The 20,865-nt window shown below is 39.5% G+C and overlaps 2 protein-coding genes across 3 annotated transcripts; both read left to right on the top strand.

Annotated features, from left to right (window-relative positions):
* Positions 1-2,297: 2,297 nt before the first annotated feature.
* LOC117379533 (somatostatin-like receptor F_48D10.1) lies at positions 2,298-8,278 on the top strand. Its single transcript, XM_033976284.1, has 5 exons — positions 2,298-2,864; positions 4,245-4,385; positions 4,849-5,121; positions 6,497-6,646; positions 8,084-8,278. The coding sequence occupies exons 1-5, from the start codon at positions 2,298-2,300 to the stop codon at positions 8,276-8,278; spliced, it is 1,326 nt and encodes a 441-aa protein (XP_033832175.1).
* A 6,049-nt stretch (positions 8,279-14,327) lies between these two features.
* Positions 14,328-17,701, top strand: LOC117374259 (LITAF domain-containing protein-like). Of its 2 annotated transcripts, none has more exons than XM_033970385.2 (5): positions 14,328-14,423; positions 15,295-15,377; positions 15,478-15,528; positions 16,007-16,148; positions 17,041-17,701. In XM_033970385.2, the coding sequence occupies exons 2-5, from the start codon at positions 15,299-15,301 to the stop codon at positions 17,144-17,146; spliced, it is 378 nt and encodes a 125-aa protein (XP_033826276.1). In that variant the 5' UTR covers positions 14,328-14,423; positions 15,295-15,298; the 3' UTR covers positions 17,147-17,701. The 2 variants fall into 2 exon arrangements, with proteins under 2 accessions (XP_033826276.1, XP_033826275.2); XM_033970384.2 differs by having other exon boundaries at positions 14,331-14,418; positions 17,041-17,695.
* Positions 17,702-20,865: the final 3,164 nt, after the last annotated feature.

Below are 20,865 nucleotides of genomic sequence, written 5' to 3'. Positions count from 1 at the left end.
AGGCTGCAGAACACTTGAACTATCGACCACATTAGTCAGAACCCCTCAATGTCAGTATTTCTTATTATGTGGTGTCAAATGTTGAGTCCAAGGAGGCTATAGGTATGTCATACCTCTCTGAACCTTAATGATGCATAACAGAGATTGGAACCCAGGTATTATATTATAAAGTCCAATATGTGTACTTGAACCTGTGTGAGACAAAACTACTTTAAATTCCCCTCTGCTGCTATATATATATATATATATATATATATATATATATATATATATATATATATATATATATATATATATATATATATATATATATATATATATATATATATATATATATATATATATATATATATATATATATATATATATATATATATATATATATATCATATCTACTGCATTTGATAACAACACAGCTGCTACTGATGGTGATGCTAACTTTTGTACTAATATTTAAAAGGATATTCTTCTCAAGGCTTCTTCTGAGTTTTTAATCCAACTACATTCTTATTTTATTCGTGGCTGGCTCGTGTTGCATTGTTGTGAACTGATGAAGACTGTGACCTGATCCAAGGATTAGTGATTATTGCTATGGGAACAAATACACAGATCTCCTATTCTTTATATTGTTGTTTTATTTAACTGAGTTTGATAGAAACCAGAAAAGTCCAAAATAAAAAGTCAAAGTACTGTTTTTAAATATTTTAAAGGTAAGGTCTAAATATGACTAAAGTTTAGGTTCTAACATGTTGATGATGATATCATGAGGTAGTGCTACGAAGTTTAAAAAAAAAAAAAAAAGCTATAATCTTCCATCTTATCTATCTCCACGGAGAATGTTCCACGCTCTCTCTCTGTCTCTCTCTCTGTCTCCCCCCCTCTCTCTCTCGCGTGCTCTCTCTCTGTTTCTCTGTCTCGCTCTCCCCCTCTCTCTCCCCCCCTCTCTCTCCCCCCCTCTCTCTCCCCCCCTCTCTCTCCCCTCTCTCTGTCTCTCTCCCTCTCTCTCACGCTCTCTCGCACGCTCTCTCTCTCTGCCTCTCTGTCTCTATCCTCCCTCTCTCTTTGCCCTCTCTCTGTCTCTCTCCCCCTCTCTCGCACGCTCTCTCTCTGTCTCTCTCCCCCCCCTCTCTCTCCCCTCTCTCTGTCTCTCTCCCCCTCTCTCTCACGCTCTCTCTCTCTGTCCCTCTCTCTCCCCTCTCTCTGTCCCTCTCTCTCTGTCTCTCTTTCTCCCCTCTCTCGTGCGCTCTCTCTTTGTCTCTCTCCCCCTCTCTCACATGCTCTCTCGCTCTCTGTCTCTCTCCCCCTCTCATGTGCGCTCTCTCTCTGTCTCTCTCTCTCCCCTCTCTCTGTCTCTCTCCCCCTCTCTCGCGCGCTCTCTCTCTCTCTGTCTCCCCCTTTCTCTCTCTCCCCTCTCCCTGTCTCTCTCCCTCTCTCGCGCGCTCTCTTTCTCTGTCTCTCTCCCCCTCTCTCGCGCGCTCTCCCTCTCTGTCTCTCTCTCCCTCTCTCGCGCGCTCTCTCTGTCTCTCTCTCCCCCCTCTCTCTGTCTCTCTCCGCCTCTCTCGTGCGCTCTCTCTGTCTCTCTCTCTCCCCATCTCTCTCTCTCCCCCCCCCTCTCTGTCTCTCTCTCCCCATCTCTCTCCCCCCCCCCCCCCCCTCTCTCTGTCTCTCTCCCCCTCTCTGTCGCGCGCGCTCTCTCTCTCGCCCGTCGCCTCCACCTCGTGTCAGCACCACGGACAGCGATCAGACTCACGGGGCGCATCATCAGTGGATCATAAACTGGATTTTTACCACGTCAAACATCTCCAAGTTTCGGGTGGACTTGTAACTTTTGGAATTGTATTTATTTTTTATTTTATTTATGTTCCTTTATTTTTTTCTTTCTTTCTTTCTTTCTCTCTCTCTCTCTCTCTCTCTCTCTCTCTCTCTCTCTCTCTCTCTCGCCATATATATATATGTTGTTGTTTTGTTGTTTTTTTTAAAAAGACAAGCTTTTTTGGTAATTTTTTAACTAATAAGAGACGTTGATGCGTTTTAGGCTATTTTGCATTTTGTTTTTCTTTGCGTTGGAGAAGATTTACAGTGTTGACTTTCCCCGAGATGTTTAAACTCAGATTCTTCACCATTGTGCGCGGAAACTGGCGGAAAAAACCTTGAGGCTGTGACTTCTTGGAGTGTGTAATTTTCCAGTCATCAGGTGTCAAGAGGAGAACGGAGTGTATACTTAAATTAACTTACAGCAGTGATTTATTTGATGAAACAAAATTAAAGCAACAATGCCATTAAACGCGTCTTGCGTAATGGAGCTACCGAACCAGAGCCACTGTGCGCCTGTTTCTTTGGACATTGATAACGTGAACTCCTCTTTGGCCACTTCTCCACTCGTAAAGCACTTTTCGATCAACATGTCTACTCAGAGCGTCCCGTTTGAAGGCAGCAGCACCCTTATGACTGCGCTCATCTCCATCACTGTTTTCGTGGCTGGTTTGGTGGGAAATACCTTGGCCATATACGTTGTCCTGTGCTACGCCAAAATGAAAACTGTTACCAATATTTACATCTTAAACCTGGCAGTAGCGGATGAGTTATACATACTGGGACTGCCCTTCCTCACAACCCAAAACGTGCTCTCTTATTGGCCCTTTGGCTCGTTTTTGTGCCGCGTGGTCATGACTGCTGACTCAATGAATCAGTTCACGTCTATTTTCTGCCTCACGGTCATGTCTGTGGACCGATACCTGGCCGTGGTACATCCCATACGCAGCACCAAGTGGCGTCACCCGCGGGTGGCCAAACTGGTGAGCGCTGCCGTGTGGGCTATGTCCTTTATAGTGGTGCTGCCAGTGGTCCTCTTCTCTGACGTGCAGGTACTTATATACTTGTATACTTATAGTTTGCAATATTGTGTAAAATATTAGAGTGCGTGTGATGACAACGTTGGAAAGGCGCTTTTCAAATGACCCCCCACAATGACCAAAACTCTATATTAGCCAAGTATCTCCTAAATGGCACAGAATTCAATTTCTTTGGATATAAAGAATACTATACACAGCAATATTCGGTACTGATCTTTGAATTGAACCACTGAACTGGCTCCTCACAGCTCTTCAGGGCTCCTATCTGCTCGTCTTCATTGAGATGCCGTTGTTTTGACTGGAGTGTTCCTCATCTTATTTAATGGAGATAAGCAAATGGTGGCACCATGCCAAGATATAGGTTAGATCTGTGGAAGAGCAGCCCCTCTTCCAGTTGTGAAAATTGTTTTCTTGGAATGTTTAATTTAATTTACTTTATCTTCATTTATACAAGGAGAGTTCAATGACAGCTCTTAGAGTCTCCTTTTCATTAGTGCCTTGATAAATACAAACAAAAACAAAACAAATAACTGCATAAGTCCATTTAAAATATTAAAAACAGGCGCAGGTGTGTATAAATATTTATCAATAGATTATTCAATTGCATTTGTAGCACCAAAGTATTCAGCTTTGCATGTCCTTGAAATGTATTTCATTTTTGGGAGGAAAAATAACCAAAAGCTTTTTTCCCCATTTCAGTTTTGGTGTGGCCAGTTTAAACTTAAACAATAATGAAACCTACTTTTTCATAGCGAGTACAGTGATGGGTTTTTAATGTATCACCTGTTCACCTGTTTGAGCTCTAAAATCTATTTCATAAATGAAATATATGTTTTGCCATATGTGGAACATTCCGGTTATGAACATCTCCATGGAGACAAGCAGGTCATGGGTCCTCAACCAGAAAAGTTTTCAGATCATACAAGTCTAGATTTATGCCATTTATGTTGCAGATAGAGCAAACAAAAACAGAAAAACTGATATTTTTTTTATCTGTCTGATATTTTCAGGGGGAGCTCTTGTATGTTTCATTATTCAGAAATAGCAGGAACATGTTAATAGAGAGGTTCTCTTTGACACAGAAGTGGAGAGGACAGAATGGAGACAATATGAAAGAAAAAGACATACCAGATATTTTCCAGAAGCCACATTTGAATTCTTAGTACATGCGCTTATTCTTTTTTAATAGAAAAAGGTATTTAACAGATGAAACTACATTATGGTATTGTATGAATGGATGTCAAAAGAAAAGTTCCTATGAGACAGATTGTAATGTGGTTGAAGGTCACTAAAACTGTTGAAAACTGTTACAACAATAGAGAAAAGACAACCTCTCCCCCAAGGATACCGATATCACCCATATGCTATAATATATCAAATGCATTTTTTCAGGAAACCTTTAATTCCTGCAACATGATTTGGCCCGAGCCAAAAGACGTGTGGTCAACAGCCTTTATCCTGTACACAGCCACAGTGGGCTTCTTTGGACCTCTTCTCATCATCTGCCTCTGCTACCTGCTTATCATAATCAAGGTGAAATAGATGTACTTGAACACATACAGGGTCAATGTCAAGTTTTAGTGTCATCCCTACACGCAGTACAATTAATTAAAGGCCCTAAATTACACAAATGGATTCGTGTGAGCTTTAAGCCATGTTATAATGTTGTTACCTTCTAAAAATATACCTGGAGTTGTGTTTTGTTTCATTCACACATGTTTGAGTAACACTTTATTATGTTCCACTTTGTGATGGCATGAAGTGGTACTTTTCAAGTTCAAACAGCTACTCTTTACCTTTTTAGAGAAATTCCAGATTTAAAATAGAGTAATATGGGCCCTTTAGCATAAAGCAGTTTTGAATTGTACACTTAAACTCTTTCATTGAGCAGGGAGGACTTGTACTTAAAGTGTACTTGTATGTGAAACTGCCACTACTGTAGATGAGCCTATATGGTCCACCTGTCCTGACTGTCCATCCTCACCCTTTTATTCAGGTGAAGTCTTCGAGTGCTCGCGTGGGTTTCACAAAGCGGCGGAGGTCGGAGCGTAAGGTGACCCGTATGGTGGTTGTGATTGTGGTGGTCTTCGTGCTCTGCTGGCTGCCCTTCTTCATCATCAACATGGTGAACCTCATGGTCATCATCCCCGAGTCCAGCGTCACGGCCGGGATATACTTCTTTGCCGTGATTCTGACCTACGCCAACTCCTGTGCCAATCCGATGCTCTATGGTTTCCTCTCTGACAACTTCAAGCAGAGTTTCAGAAAAGTATGTCATTAACTGTGTAATGTTTTATATATTCAATATCTAATTCTAGTTTGAGATAAAGACAGGACAAAAGGAGCCTAAAACCGTATTACTTTGTCTAGAGTTTAAATACACAGGCTGTCAACCATAAACAAAACAAACATGGTTAGGAGATATATTTTTTATGTAAAGATACACTATGCAACTTTTCTAGTGGAGGGTTTGCCACCTGCTTGTCTTCATGTGTTTTCTCTTTACCTGAAATGTTCCACATGGCTTTGAACAAATTTAGCTCCATGGAGACAAGCAGGTGATGCTGCCAGGACAAGTTGGTCAGATCTTTGCAGAGGTGACCCCACTCACAGTGAGAATGCATGTTTTTCAAGGGACACCTGTAATCAAATAAAACATTTAATTGCATACTGTAGACATTCCAAGTGATGTTATAACTCCATGGAGACAAGCAGGTGGCCTTCCAGTAGAAAAGTGACATAATGCAGCTTTAACTGTGCGATGTTTCTTCTTCTTACAATCGTTTGCCATAACAAGCTAAAATTAGACATGGAGAGATATGGTCATATGTTAACATTTTTATATAGCGCTTTTCCACCTTCAAGGTACTCAAAGCACTTTACATCAAGGAACCACTCACACATTCACACACACTCATACACCAGTGTACGCAGAAACTGGGGGTGAGGTGGGTTAAGTGTCTTGCCCAAGGACACAACAACAGCATTCATTTGTGGGAGCTTGAATCACACCACCAACCTGTGGGTCAGTGAATCTGACCACTCTACAAATATACAAATGTTTTATGTCATAAAACAGTGGACAAACACTCTACCAACTGAGCCCCTCAACTATATATAACTAATAATAATAATAATATAATAATATATTATGGCATATAGCTTTAATGCCATTAAGTAGACAAATGTTTTGTATTATTTCACATTATATTTTGAAATATTCACCACTAATAGTGTCAAATCAAATGTGGTGAATAGTTGCTCTTTTTATTTCACTTAGACATTTCAGGCTCTGCTGTAAGTATTTTTTACAAGAGGCAGAATACACCCCAGCCAATACTTACATACTTTATCAGCAATATAGACTGATCAGTTCAAGAGCATGATGAGAGGATGCCAAGTGCGAGAGCGAATAGAAAAAGATGCGGTTAATACCAGCTCCACCAGCTCCAAATCAGCAAATTAATTAACAAATGCAAATAAATGCCTTCAAATTCAACATGTTTAATCTCAACTTCTCAAATGTGTTTAAAAGACAACAAAAGACCCGATTGTGGCAAAAGGTTGGATCCCGTACTATTCATGGATTTCATTTTGCTCTTATAGGCACCATTTTGAGGACTTTAATCCATTTTTGTGTACAGGTGTTATGTGTGAAAAGCATGCGCTGTCAGGCCAATGGTGTGGATGATGGGGACCCCAGCGCCCCTCGAACCGAAAAAACGACCACAGCTCAAGATTGCCTCCTTCTATCTCCTCGCAACCAGGTCTACCACCAGCCCCAGTGCAGCCAGGTAAAATACTCCCTATGCATTATGGGTAAAATCACTGCAAATAATGGAAAGGAATAAACTAATGTAACCATGAATCATTGATGCTCAGAGTGAAATTGACAGATCAATAATTTAAGCTCCTCTGGCTCTCCAAAGGCACAACTAGAACTAGAATGTATCTTCTACGTCTGCATTAAGAATGAGTTTGATGCATTGTGAGGTTGTGACTGGCAGCCTCGGAAAAGAACAACACTTGAATGAATAAATCAACAAGGTGCAGGTGCATGTGTGTAAATGTAGGGGGCACTCACTCAAGAAAGGATGCCAAATGATTCTGGCAGAGACTTGAGACTTGGTTGTGGAAGTTGATGAGAGTGTGAGCCAGCCAGCTGCACAGCTCAGGTAATAACAGGCCTATGTTTTAATAGAGTTGGGAAATGGGTAAAATTAACAAGGCAAAGCAAGTTTATTTGTATAGCACAATTCATACACAAGGTGATTCAAAGTGCTTTACAGAGTAAAAAAAAAGAAATTCAAATCACAAGACAACAAATTGAAACATAAATAATCACAAATGATCGTCATAAGATTAACAGTAAAGGAGAACAGTGCAGAATAAAAACTTTTCAGTCACATGCACAGCTAAAAAGAACTGTTTTGAGCCTGATTTAAACATGGTCAAAGTAGAGGCCTGTCTCGCATCTTCAGAAAGACTGTTCCAGGTTTTAGCTGCATAAAACTTAAATGCTGATTCCCCATGTTTAATTCTGACTCTTGGCACCAGCAGGAGGCCTGTCCCTGCAGTCCTCAGAGTGTGAGATGGTTCATATGGCTCTAACATGTGGGAGATGTACTTTGGTGCTGGTCCATGGAGAGACTTGTTCACAAGCAGAGCTGCTTTAAAGCCTATTCTCTGAGCCACAGGAACAAGAGAGAGTGTGACTAAACATTTTTTTTCCTGTTTAATGTTTCACATTTTTGTCCCCTACTTCAAAAACATGCAATCAATATTACTTTCCAATGGAACCTTCTGCATTACTTAAGCATAAAATTAAATGAAACTTTCTTTTGAGAATGCTGTATTTCACCAGTAGTAGATGTTATTGAGTTCATACTGTTCATACATACTGCTCATCCATTTATTATGTCAAATCAACTTGACTGGATGATAGGAGCAGACATTATTGAACAAAACAGCATGGGAGAGGGGAAGAGGACAGAAACTCATTCACATTCATATACACATATGAGCCACGGTCTCAAGCATTTCCATGGAGTACTTTAAACTTTGGAGTGACACTGGACTTAAGTGTTACTCTTAATGTTGCCCAGCTGCATTGTATAGACTTTTTGAAGATATTATCTTATACTAGAAAGCCATAAGAGACCAGTCCATATGGAAGACAGTCATGGTTATACAGTCAATAGACCTCCCTCTTATTGAATATATGTCCACAGATCTCGCCCCAGCCTCCTGGATCTCCCACCTCCCACGCTGCAGCTGCCGACCTGCACCTCTTCTCTCCATCAGGCCAGTCCTTCTCGGCTGGTTTAGAAACTGGACCAAACTCTAACAAGACTACTGTTGTGAACCAGGACAAACCCCCCACGGTCACAACGCTCACCACTCCCTGCTCTGTAGCCCCACAGTGAACACAGATGTACAGTTTTTTCAATGGGTTTGACACACTTTGGCATTTGCAACAGCTCAGACAGAATCACAAACAGGCTTATGGTTTTCCTGAATAAAATTTGACATCAGCAAAAACTCTAAAATTTTGGTCATGTGTTTTTCTGTGCTCTTGCATTGCTGGACTAAAGTTCAAAAGCTTTAGTCCTGCTCTCAGGGACCACAGAGAAGCACAGCTTTAGTGCAGTCGGACATTGGGGTTCACATTTTACACAAATTAATCTGATTCTGAAAGAGCTGTGCATTTGTCTAAAACCAGTAGATATATTCAAAAAATGTTGTTAAAATAATAATTGAAATGAATATACATTACGATTTGCACTGGATTTTACAGTATTTTATACTTGTGAGAACAGCAGATTGATCAACACTTGCCACATGTAATGTGTTCTAGAAAATCAGATATTTACACCCACATGGCACTGCAAATACAGCATACTGTATGTATGATGTGTCTGTTCTGTCTATTAGATTACATATACAGTAGACAGTATGCATGGTGTCTCTATTTTCCCTATGATTCAGGTGTGAACATTTTAGTGTTAGTAGATTTTAGGGGCTCACAAATATGCTTTTTGCTGTCATGTTTGAATTTCTACATTGAAAGTAACAGAGTTTGGGCCAGTGTCCACTTGAGACCAGGCCTGTAGTACTGAAAAATGAAGGTGAACAGTGTTTGGAAATGAGAGCTGTGGCCAGTGTCCTGTTGATGTGACCACCTTTGCACCTGTTCAGATACATGTTTGAATCAAATGGAAACTAAACCATGTCTCAAAAATGCACAAAAATAATAATAATAATAATAAAAAAATAATAATAATAATACAATTTGAGCAGAACTGACACACCTGAGACAATGGACTCATTTAAATACAAACATCTTGGTTCATATTGAGTTGATGGGTTTGAGTTTGAATGAGTCACACAGCAGCATGTCAACTCCATTGTTCTTGCAATCATTGTGAAGTACATTTTGCACTATTCATAGCTACAAAATACACATGAACAGGATAAAATGTCACAAAAACCCTATCATTATGGCAGACTATTATATTTAATGAGTATGTTTTCTGCATATGAATCTATGACACAATGTAAAAACACATGACAGCCTAATGTAAATGTATATGTAAATGTGATTTACTAGTCTGCTGTGTTTGAATGTAACAGCTCTATGCACCCATTCAACTCTTTGTTTTGTTACTTGTGTTTTAGCGCTTGCTACAGACCAAGGACAATGTGAGAACTGCTCATTGTGATGTAGCCGTGAGCAAACGCGGCCTGTACTTGTAATGCATCTCTATAGAGATTATGTCGGGGGCTTTGGAGACATTTTTGCTTACACATTTGCACTATGCTATAAATTTAGCTGTTTACATTGGGTTTGAGGTTCAACATTAGCTTGCAATGTGAAACAATTGTGGGTTCTGTGAATGTATAAGGTTGATGTATCATTTTATTTGTTAATGTTAAAATAGTTTGGACACAGCTTCCTGGGGTAGGCTGCCAATCTGCACCATTACTCCCTCCAAACATCACATTTACACAGGCAAGCTGCATTAAGTGTCTTGCCCGAAGACAAAATAATATGCACACGTGGGACCAGAACACCATCCTTCAGGTTTATGGGCAAATGTATCATTGGGCCTTTGTTTTCATTTGATCTATGATTAAAACATTTCTCACACATGATGTTGTATTTTCTGTCTGTAATGAAAATAAAGTATTAATTTATTTTCCAGCTTCACTCTGGTGGAATTGTCTTCATAGCAACATTTTCTTCTTAAGGTAGTATTTTTCAAAAGTTTTCCATCCATCCATCCATCCATTTTCTTCCGCTTATCCGGGGCCAGATCTAAGTAGGGACTCCCAGACATCCTTCACCCCAGACACGTCTTCCAGCTTTTCTGGTGGGACCGCAGATGGGACATGGAGGCATCCTGAACAGATGCTTGAGCCACCTCAGCTGGCTCCTCTTGATGTGGAGGAGCAGTGGCTCTAGTTCGAGCTCCTCCCGTGTGCCCGAGCTACTCACCCTTTGCAGAAAGTGCCTAGCTGCCCTGTGGAAGAAACCCATTTCAGCCGCTTGTATCCACTATCTTGTCTTTTGGTCATTACCCAAATCTCATGACCATAAGTGAGGGGAGGATCATTGAATGACTGGTAAATCGAGAGCTTTGCCTTTCGACTCAGCTCCTTTTTTACCACAACAGTCCGATACAGCGACCACATCACTGCAGACGCTGCATCTGTCAATCTCACTCTCCATCCCTCCCTCACTCGTGACCCCAAGACACTTGAACTCCTCCAATTGAGGCAAGGACTCACCACCCACCCGGAGAGGGCAAGTCACCTTCTTCCAGTCAAGAGGCATGGCCTCAGATTTGGAGGAGCTGATTCTCATCCCAGCCGCTTCACACTCGGCTGCAAACCACCCCAGTGCCTGCTGCGAGTCCTGGCTTGATGAAGCCATCAGGACAACATCATCTGCAAACAGCAGAGATGAGATCCTGCGGTTCCCGAACCAGACCAACTCCGTTCATGATGGCTTCTACTGAAGCCTGCTGTGTACATGTATCAGGAGTTGCTTTGTATGCATAGGTTTGAAGAGATTTAAAATAAATGTCTGTTTTCGCTATAGGCCTGTGATTACACCTGCGGTTACACCCCGCTGTTTTTTTTAAGTAAACAACACATACTCAAGGGGAAGAGTAAACTGACAGCACATCACAAGCCCATTGCAATGACAAGAACACTGCCAAACACTTTTTTAAATTATCTCTTCAAACAGTTGGGTATAATTTCCATCTAGTCCAAAGTAAAAAAAAAGTAAAACCTTGCTGAAAATAAGTGTTTCATATAAACGATAAGATATCAGGCATATCTGTGTGTTACAGGGCATTATTATTAGATGTCTCTATATGTGAGGGCAAAATGTAATTCTAATTTTAATCATCTATGAGCCATGACTCACGATACAAGTAGGTTTCAGTAATTTTCAGAGCACTTTTTGTGTTTTGAAAAGGTCTTGGGAGACTGCTCATCTTTTTAATAATCACTGACGAGATGTCAGCTCCAATCACCTTCAGTGCTTAAATAACCTTTCTCACGTGGCAGTACAGGGCCAACACAAAAATCATTAGGAATGAGGAAACTACTTTATATGGACTGGATAATAATTATTACATTTCGAGATGTATTCCTGATGTCAAATGAATGTCAAGAAGTAGAGCTAACCCACGGAAGTCATCATTTTGCTGTCCCCAAGTCTGGATAAAAAGCAAATGTGGATCTTATTGATCAATATGTGAAAACAAAACACGCTCTAATTCCAGGCAAAGCAATGAGTCTTCATGGAGACAAGCATGTGATGGGTCCCCACCAGAAAAATTACATAGTGCACCTTTAAGTGTCTTTCCTAAAGAAACAACAGTAGGCAAAAGTGGGATTTTAAATCAAACACACACTCACACACATGCACACCCACACATGCGCACACACACTCACACACACGCACACAGTGGTCTTAACTGTACAGAGAGCCCACAAAATCTTCACTACAATGACCCCCAGACCACTCAGAGGGGACTAGAAGGACACTAGACCCATTTCAGAAGAACCACAACAATACCCGGATCCTCTCAAATGCAAAAATATCACGGCAACCTTTACTTGAAGAGCTCATTTCCATCCACATATGTGGAATGGATAATGTATACATCACCATCCTGCTCATATGCCCACTTTTATCTGGAACACCAAAAGACACATTTCAAGGAAAGCTGAGGGCATCTCTCTGAGTGACAGCAGCTGCAGTCACCACAGGATGCAAAGAGAGGAGGCATTATATGTTCTATTTGAATCAGAACCAACACAAACGTTTGGAATTTTGATACAGTTTTTCTTATTTTATTTATTTGTAAAGTGACAGCGCATATCATTGAACATTTAAAAATGCAAATATGTAAAGATTATAGCCAATGTGGTTCATTTCCATCTTCAGTCCCTCAGCAGGTTGATGGCAAACAGTCAACAGGACAAGGAAAAGAACAGCAACAATCACACAAAAGCAAATATTCCACACCAGCACACTCACTATACACACAGTACCCTCTATATACATACAACACACTCACTATACACACAGCACACTCACTTTACACACAGCACACTCACTTTACACACAGCACACTCACTTTACACTCAGCACACTCACTTTACACTCAGCACACTCACTTTACACACAGCACACTCACTTTACACACAGCACACTCACTTTACACTCAGCACACTCACTTTACACACAGCACACTCACTTTACACCAGTGTTGAGACTCTTGTACATGAGCAGCGGTGTGGTCCACGTTTGACCTGCTCCATAAACATAACAGATTTGTCCAAAAGCACTTTTCCTAAACGGCACAGAGCAGTCACCTGTAGAACCTGATCTTGTCCGGTTTGAATTTCTTTTCACACACACCTTTAGAGGAGATGGAGCGAAGTTGTTAAAAACTTTATGTACCAAAATTAAATCTGCGTATTTGATTGTGTTGTCTCAATTAAGAAATGTGTATTTGCTAAGTATTCTGCAATAAAGATAAATGGTGGGCTTTTTGTAAAATACCTTGAGTGAGTTTTCAGCTGATGAGAAAAAGTATTTTGTTGGTTTGTGTGCACTGTGCATTGACATGACAATAAAGTTAATTCACTCATTATTTAGCCGTTTGTTTCCAAACATAAAAGTGACTGGTTGCTTCATCTGACACTTTTATGATTTGCTTTATTGTGGTTTACACCTGGACCCCTGATGAGTTATCTATTTATGCACAAAACTTCAAATATACTGCGAATCATTTGTGTTTCTTATTTCTCTTCTTTCCACCAGTTTTTGGAAAAGAAAGCTGATGAAAAATTATGAAAAGTTAGACAAGTTAAAACTTTGAGCTGCATGTGTCCACATTATTATTCGATACAGGCTTTGGAACAGTATCAGTGACTTGTTTAGAAAAGTAGAATTAAAAATATTCCCATACTTCACACATATATAATAAACTGATAAACTGTTCCTGTACAGCACACATTTAAAGCTTTAAGTAAGGCTTTAAATACCACACCCACTTACACTGCGTTACAGCAGGACAATGCAACACGCGCTCATCAACCTCACGTGATTAGACTAATCATATCCACAGGAGTTAAATGTTCTTCCATAAGAGAAAATGCTCTCACTCCGCTCTGTACTGTATGAGGGCGAAATGACATCTGCTGCAAGAACTGACTATATATAAATATAATAACACACGACCTGTTTAACTCAACAACAGCTGCAGTGCACGTCATCACACTATTGTACTGGAAATCTACATTTTATACAGGTTTAGGAGAGTGCAGATCTTTTTTAATGTTAATTTTATGACGATTATTTATGTTTTGATTTGTTGTATTGTGATTTTAATGTCTTTCTTATTCTGTAAAGCACTTTGAATTGCTTTGTGTACGGATTGTGTTACAAATAAACTTTCCTTGCCAGATGCTTTATCACTTGAGAAAAATCGAGACACGTGGAGCTATGATTTACTGCTTTTAAATATAATATTATACTAATATTTCAGATGCAGATTTACTCCATATTTCTTCTGCGGGCAGCAATAGATGGATCTTTGACCACGCATGGCACACGGCTCCAGACTCACTGCTGCCTCCCAGCGCCTGATGTGAAACATTACGCAATTCTGTAACCTGTGCGCTCAGATTCCAAGGTACGATTAACCCTCAATGTATTATTTGTTCCTGAACGACTGAGTTGGAGAAAACAGATTTTTATATACGGTTTTATGTACGTGGCTATTCACATAAAGCCATCTGATATAGTCCGTTATTTTCATAGAACGAGAATAAAACATGTTCTGGTTTAACCTTAGTGTTGATGTGAACATTGTGGCTAAATGTCTGTTTATGCGCATACAGCGTGCGCCTCACTCAATACAATGTTGACTTTTCCATTTGCACTTCCAGCCACACCTGCCAGTACCTGCTCTAGCTCTCTACCTGAGTATCAACAGAAACTAGCACCCGGACAAGAACTAAGAAGATTTCAACCTCAGTAAGGTAAACACAAACCTTTTTGCCTATTCTCAATCATTTTTATAACAAACTCTGGCTCTAAAATGGCGACAATACAATTATAAGTACCTGTTATGGTAAGACGGCTCTTTTCTATGATGCTATTTTTAGATGGCCAAATAGTGGAACCTCAAATATGATCATATGTTTAAAAATATGCACAGGCTACGTTCTTGTGGTATTATATTTTAAAATGCTCCCCTCAGGAATATGTAGCTGGAGCACAGGTAAGAATTATATGGTACAATATGCCTTTAATCTTTCACAATGGCAAAAGATTAAAAACTAAATAAATATAAAAATATATAATAATAAGTAAAAATAAAAGAAAAAATAAAGGTGCAGTTTATCTGACCCACTTCTGGTTCAGGTAAACTCAGTCCAGCAGCCTTTAATCCATAGACTAATATTAACTTTTATGACATCATGATTCTGATAAATGGTAAATGGCTAAACAAGTCCACTCCCATTTCGGTACTCGTAATTTAATTGGTTAAAGCTTACTGTCTTTTGGCAACTATGAGCACATCTTTACCAGTGGTGGTTCTCCTGACTTTTGGTGGTTGTGTAGAAATGTCTGGCATATACACAGATATCTTATATTTGTTTGGTACTTTTATATAAATACAGAAGGTTTATGTGCAACAACCTGGAGCGAGAAAAATCATTTCATTTGGGAATCATTGTGGGATTTAGAAGGTAAAGAGTTGACAAAATGACACATGGTTGGTAGTTTTTATTTTTATTTAAATAAAAGTGAAGCTAAAATGCTGTCTTCAGAGCTCAACTGGAAAAACAAGATTTTCAAGTGTGTCAACTACTCTGGCCACACTAACTCAGCTCTTCTTGTCATTAGTAAAATGGACAAGAGTAAAGAGGCCGAGCAAAACCCTCCACCGTACCCTGGACCACCTGCACCTGTGTTTAGCGTAGAACAAGGTATGCAGGATCTGTATATAACACTTATTCACATTCACATTTTTGATCGTATATTTTTTCACCTTGAGGTTGTAAATGACCATCACATTATTATTTTCAGGTCATCCAGTATCTTATCAGTACACAGCCCAGTCACAGGTGGTTCAGCCTGGTAAGTTTCAGAGACTAAAATATTTATTTAAATTTATTGCGCCTTATCTTAAGTACAAAAGTCGAAGTACTTAAATGTGTACTTAAGTAACTGTACTATATTTGAGTAATTTTTTTTTTTACAGTGGATACATTTTTGTTTTTACTTCACAATGTATGAGAGTAGGTATTTGTGCTTTACAACTCAACATTTTGGACTGAAATATTCTTTTTTTTCTTGTAGATTGGGACTTGATGAAATGGAGGGTTTATTTTTTAACACATTCATAGTTGGGAAACAAAATTATACAAATCACAGTAATAACGATTAAAAATGTACACAATTCTTTATCAAAATCACACAACTTATCACTTCATTATATATTTCAAAATGTGTCCGAAAAATTTCTAGATTTTTAGACGGTTAATTCAGTACTTTTATTTAGGTCACATTTTTCTTGTGATACTTTTGTGACAGAGCCTGTGTTACTTTCTTACAGTGACAGTGGTAGTGCAGCCTAAACCCACAGACTGTCCAGGGCAGATGTTGTGTCCTCACTGTCAAAACAATGTGGTGACTGTGGTCGAGTACAAAAATGGTGCCCTCACATGGATCATCTGCGGTGTAATCGGCATCTTTCTGTGAGTACATGAAGACATCTTATTTAGTTTTTATTAAGACTCACCAAACAGGAACACCATGGTAACAGCAGAAATAGTAACAGCTGATGTTCTCTATCAATGGTAAACTGGTAGTGAAAAACACAAGTCACCTTTGTATTTTTAAGATACTACATATGAGTTTTTGTTTTTTTTTAGATTATTTTTTTTTATTATTATTTTTTATTTTATTATTTAATTATTATTATTATTATTTTCAGACCAAGGTTTAGTTTATTTTCATACCTGACAGTTTGGACTGCTTACAAGCGCTCTTCGTCAGAGTGGTCACGTGATGTTGCTTTGACGTGTCCGGTCTGCTGATTTAAATAGGTTATCTGCGGTCCGACTTCTTCAGCACAGTATCCCAGGTGTGAGAGAGTAAAAAGGTCCCCTCGTTTAAAGTCCCATCATCCCAACCCGTGCTCCTTTTATGGAGAAGATGGTAAAAGGAGCACGCCTTGCACTACTGAAGGGGAGGATAAAGTGCACTCTTTAAACCGGGATGAGGCGGACTTTTTACCCTCTCACATCTGGGACCCTGTCCTGAAGAAGTTGGACTGCAGATGGCGTGGTCGTCTTGCTTTCACCGGTAGGAAGACGATGCTAAAACCTGTTTAAATCAGCTGACAGGACACATCAGAGCAGCATCACGTGCCCGCTCTGAGGAAGAGTTCTAGTGAGCAGTCCAAACTGTCAGGTATGAAGACCAACTAAACCATGGTCTGAAAAAAAATCTATACAAATAAATTACTGAAAGATCAACTGACTCTCACTGGACTATTCATATGAGTAACTTAATAGCTAAATACCATGCCACGTTGATGTAAGAAGTCAAGAATACAAAATGTGACAGTGTGATGTGTGTCCACAGTTGCTTGCCTTGCTGCTGGATCCCTTTCTGCATCGATGCTTGTAAAGACGTGGAGCACACATGCCCAGTGTGTAACAATGTAATTCACATCCACAAACGCATTTAGCTCAATGACACCACCATGATGATCTTCACTTTATTAGTATACCAATATATGTTTGGTTTAATGTGACTCACCTGTGTCAAAAGCTCTGCAAAATTCACCCTAAAATACGACTACAAGAGCAAAAGGTTCACTGTCTATATAATGTATGTCTTTCTATGAGCATTTAAACTATTGTTGCGTAAATAATCAAACTGAAATCAAATTGTGATCAGATCGGTTATAGAGTGCATTTATCAGCTTTGGTCTTTCTAATCTAATCATCTTTATTTTAATTGTGGCAGTGCAGCTAGAGGTTTAGAGAGGAGCTGTGTTTAAGTGGTATTATGAAGACAGTCAGGTCATGTGTAATGGTCTTTGAGCTCTAACTGACAACAACCTCCACCTCAAGCAGGAGTGAAATTAAAAGACGGACTTTGTTTACTCATGAAATAAGAATAAGAATGTACTTTTCCCTGGATCTGATGCACAACTGTAGAATGTGAAAATATATTGATTCTGTAATGTTTATGTAAATGTGTAAATTGGTCACATGTATATGTAAGTTACACAAAAGCAGAAATTATTTATTATTTAATTTATGTATGAATAAATAAATAAATAGTATGTGTGTACTCTTTGCTGTGCAGAAAAATAAAACATAACATTTTGATATGTCTTGTCAATATTTATTTTTAATGTACATCCCTACTATCACAAAAAGCCCTGGATACAGCTGACTGTCAGAAGAATGTTTACAGTTTTACATCGTATCCTGTACACTGAGTTCATTGTATTGTTGCAGCTGTATGCTCAAAAAGGGAACCAGAGAGCCACTGAGATATGGCAGTAAAGATAGGACTAAAGGGAAAAACTCCACAATAATGCCAAAATATTGTACTGTGAGGTTTATACTATGTCTTATGTATTATAAAACCATCTCTAGTAAGCGTTCACCTCACACACCAAACATGAAACCAGTCATAATTAGTAATAAATAAAAATGTAAAAATGTATGATCTAATACAATTATTCAACAATAAGTAATTGTTTAAAATAAATCTCAAACATAATTGTAATCGCCCGGATAGCAACCTTAGCAACTCAATGAGGAACAGAGCAGTAGTGATGTGTCCTTCGTGTCGCGGCTTCGAAGCGTGTGCCGAGTAGGGGAGGGGACGTTTCCGCGATGCGTGTATCGAGGCTTCATTTAGGGGAGGAGCTGAAAATGATTGACGTCCGAAGCCTCGCTGCCCGGCTGTACCACGTGACTGATTCAGAAAGTGGTTCAACCTGTAACAACCTGTGGTGTCGCCTGGATGACAGTGTCAAACACAAAACGTGAGAGCTGACGCAAATATTGAGGTCCAACGCAACATGATGGAGCTAAATGCTGCAAGGCCGGAGGACCCTTCAATACTGGGAGAGACAGAAAAATGTGTATCCAGAGCCCATGTATATGTGTGTATTTATATAAGTTAGCAGTGGCATTCTTGTGTATGCCTGCCTCATCTGTGCCCCGTGAGCGGCTGTTTTCCGCACACATACGCACATATACACTGTGTGTGTGTGTGTGTGTGTGTGGGGGGGGGGGGGGGTTGTGTTTGTGTGTGTGTATGTGTGTATGTGTGTATGTATGTATGTATGTATGTATGTATGTATGTATGTATGTATGTATGTATATATATATATATATATATATATATATATATATATATATATATATATATATATATATATATATATATATATATATATGTATGTATGTATACACACACAGACTTTCTGCAAAATGCCACACACTTCAAATTCATGCAAATTGATATTTTTGCGTCCAGTATATGAGTCCATTCAGCAAAGTAAAACTCCCACATCTACATCACCGACAGTAAATGCAACAATCGAAGTACAGAAATACCTGGCAGAACCAAACAGACACAGGAAGACCCACTGCAGTACTGGAGAAGGCAAAGAAATACATTTCTACATTTATTCACACTGGCCACCATGTCCAGCTTCATCTGTGCCCTGTGAGAGGATTTTTTTCTAAAGCAGGAGAAATCCTCACAAGAAAGCAGAACCGCCTTAGTCCTGCTTTTTTAGAAAAGCTACTTTTTTGAATAAAAAACAATGAAAAATATTGGGGTTTAATTCTCTTTATTTAATTAGAAGCACTACTACAAGTAACACAAGTGCAGTCCTATTTCTAATAATGTGTTTCACTGTGGTTCTATCACTGGTTTTGTAGTACATTTGTTCAATTGATGGCACCGAGGTGGAAACTAGATTGCAGTACATTTTATTGACCTCTTGATGGCGCCATAGAGTAAATGAATCCTTATGAAGTGTCGGTACATGTGTCGGCACAGTTGACTGAAAGTATCGATGCTTCATGGGGCTTCATCTCACCATCACTACAGAGCAGAGCTGAGACAGTTTGTCCAGTGCAGACCCAAGTGCGTTTATTTAAACACTAAAATATTTACCAAAAACCAAGAAACACTTTAAAAGAATCAGCACAGCAGTACCTCCTATACATACAGCACCCTCTCCTAGCCAGAGATGTTATGCTCGAGCCTCTCAGCTCGACGCTGTACCGACCCTTTGAAGCGGAAGTGTCGCCGAGCGTTGTTTCGATACGCGCTTCACCACGCCAAAAATCATGTGACCAGTCAAACCGAGGCCTCGTTACGTCAGAAATGTCAGAGATACGTGTCGAGCTCCGGTTTCAAGCTGCTTCACGGGAATTTTGATGGGGGTGGCTTGTAATTGTGTCATAGCTTTAAAAGAGTCTGAATCCCCCCAAGAATTGTGGGTTTTGAGAGGAGCAGATTTTGTTGACGGCATTTCTAACACTATACTAGTTAAAGGGAAAGTTTATATTAAAGCAGGTAAGATACAACAGGTAAGAATAGATTACACCTAGTACAGATACATTTATATACACTTGGTGACATTACATAACACTTACAAGATACACTCCACCACATACACAGATTCACATCAGCATACACCTAGGCCTATATAACGCACAGTCATAGTTTTAGGTAAGTGATATAGGTAAGTGATATAAGTAAGTGGTAGATAAGTCTTGAGAGTGAGTTTGAGTGGTTGAAAGAGAGTGTGAGAGAGACAGTAAGGAAGAGATATGGAGGGACAGCTATTGCCACCAAAAAGAGCACGGTCATATGCATGGAAGCACTTTGACTTAATAAGCCAGAATAAAGTCAAGTGTTTGATTTGTGCTCAAGAGCTGACATACAGCAGCAACATTTCATCAATGCTGCGACATTTGCGCACCAAACACCCGGAGACAACTCCAACTGCAGTGGCTGCTGCTGTTGGTCCTGCTCCTGGTGGTGCAGCAAACCAGCAAGGTAAGTCTGTTCATTTATGTGGGTAATAACATGCTTCAGTATACACACAGACAAAATGTTCATCATTTTAATGTCCAATTCATTTCCATATTATTATTTTTAAGGTCGCCAGTCTGAGTTGGACGAGTCATTGAAATGATCGTCACAGATGTTCAGCCTTTCAAAATGGTGGAGAATAAAGGCTTCAGGACCTTTGTCAAAAAACTTGACCCATGCTATGTCCTGCCCACTTGTCAGGCTGTAAGGGCAATGATTGAAAAGAAATATAAAGAGGCCAAAGAGCAGACCATAAAGGACCTTAAGAAGGCACAATCCGTCAGTATCACTGCAGACATGTGGACCTCTATTAACATGGATGTCTATCTT

Source organism: Periophthalmus magnuspinnatus, chromosome 1 (assembly GCF_009829125.3).
Source record: "Periophthalmus magnuspinnatus isolate fPerMag1 chromosome 1, fPerMag1.2.pri, whole genome shotgun sequence".
NCBI classification, from domain to species: domain Eukaryota; kingdom Metazoa; phylum Chordata; class Actinopteri; order Gobiiformes; family Gobiidae; genus Periophthalmus; species Periophthalmus magnuspinnatus.
The sequence above is the reverse complement of the archived record's forward strand: the minus strand, read 5'-3'. Positions and strand labels throughout refer to the sequence as shown.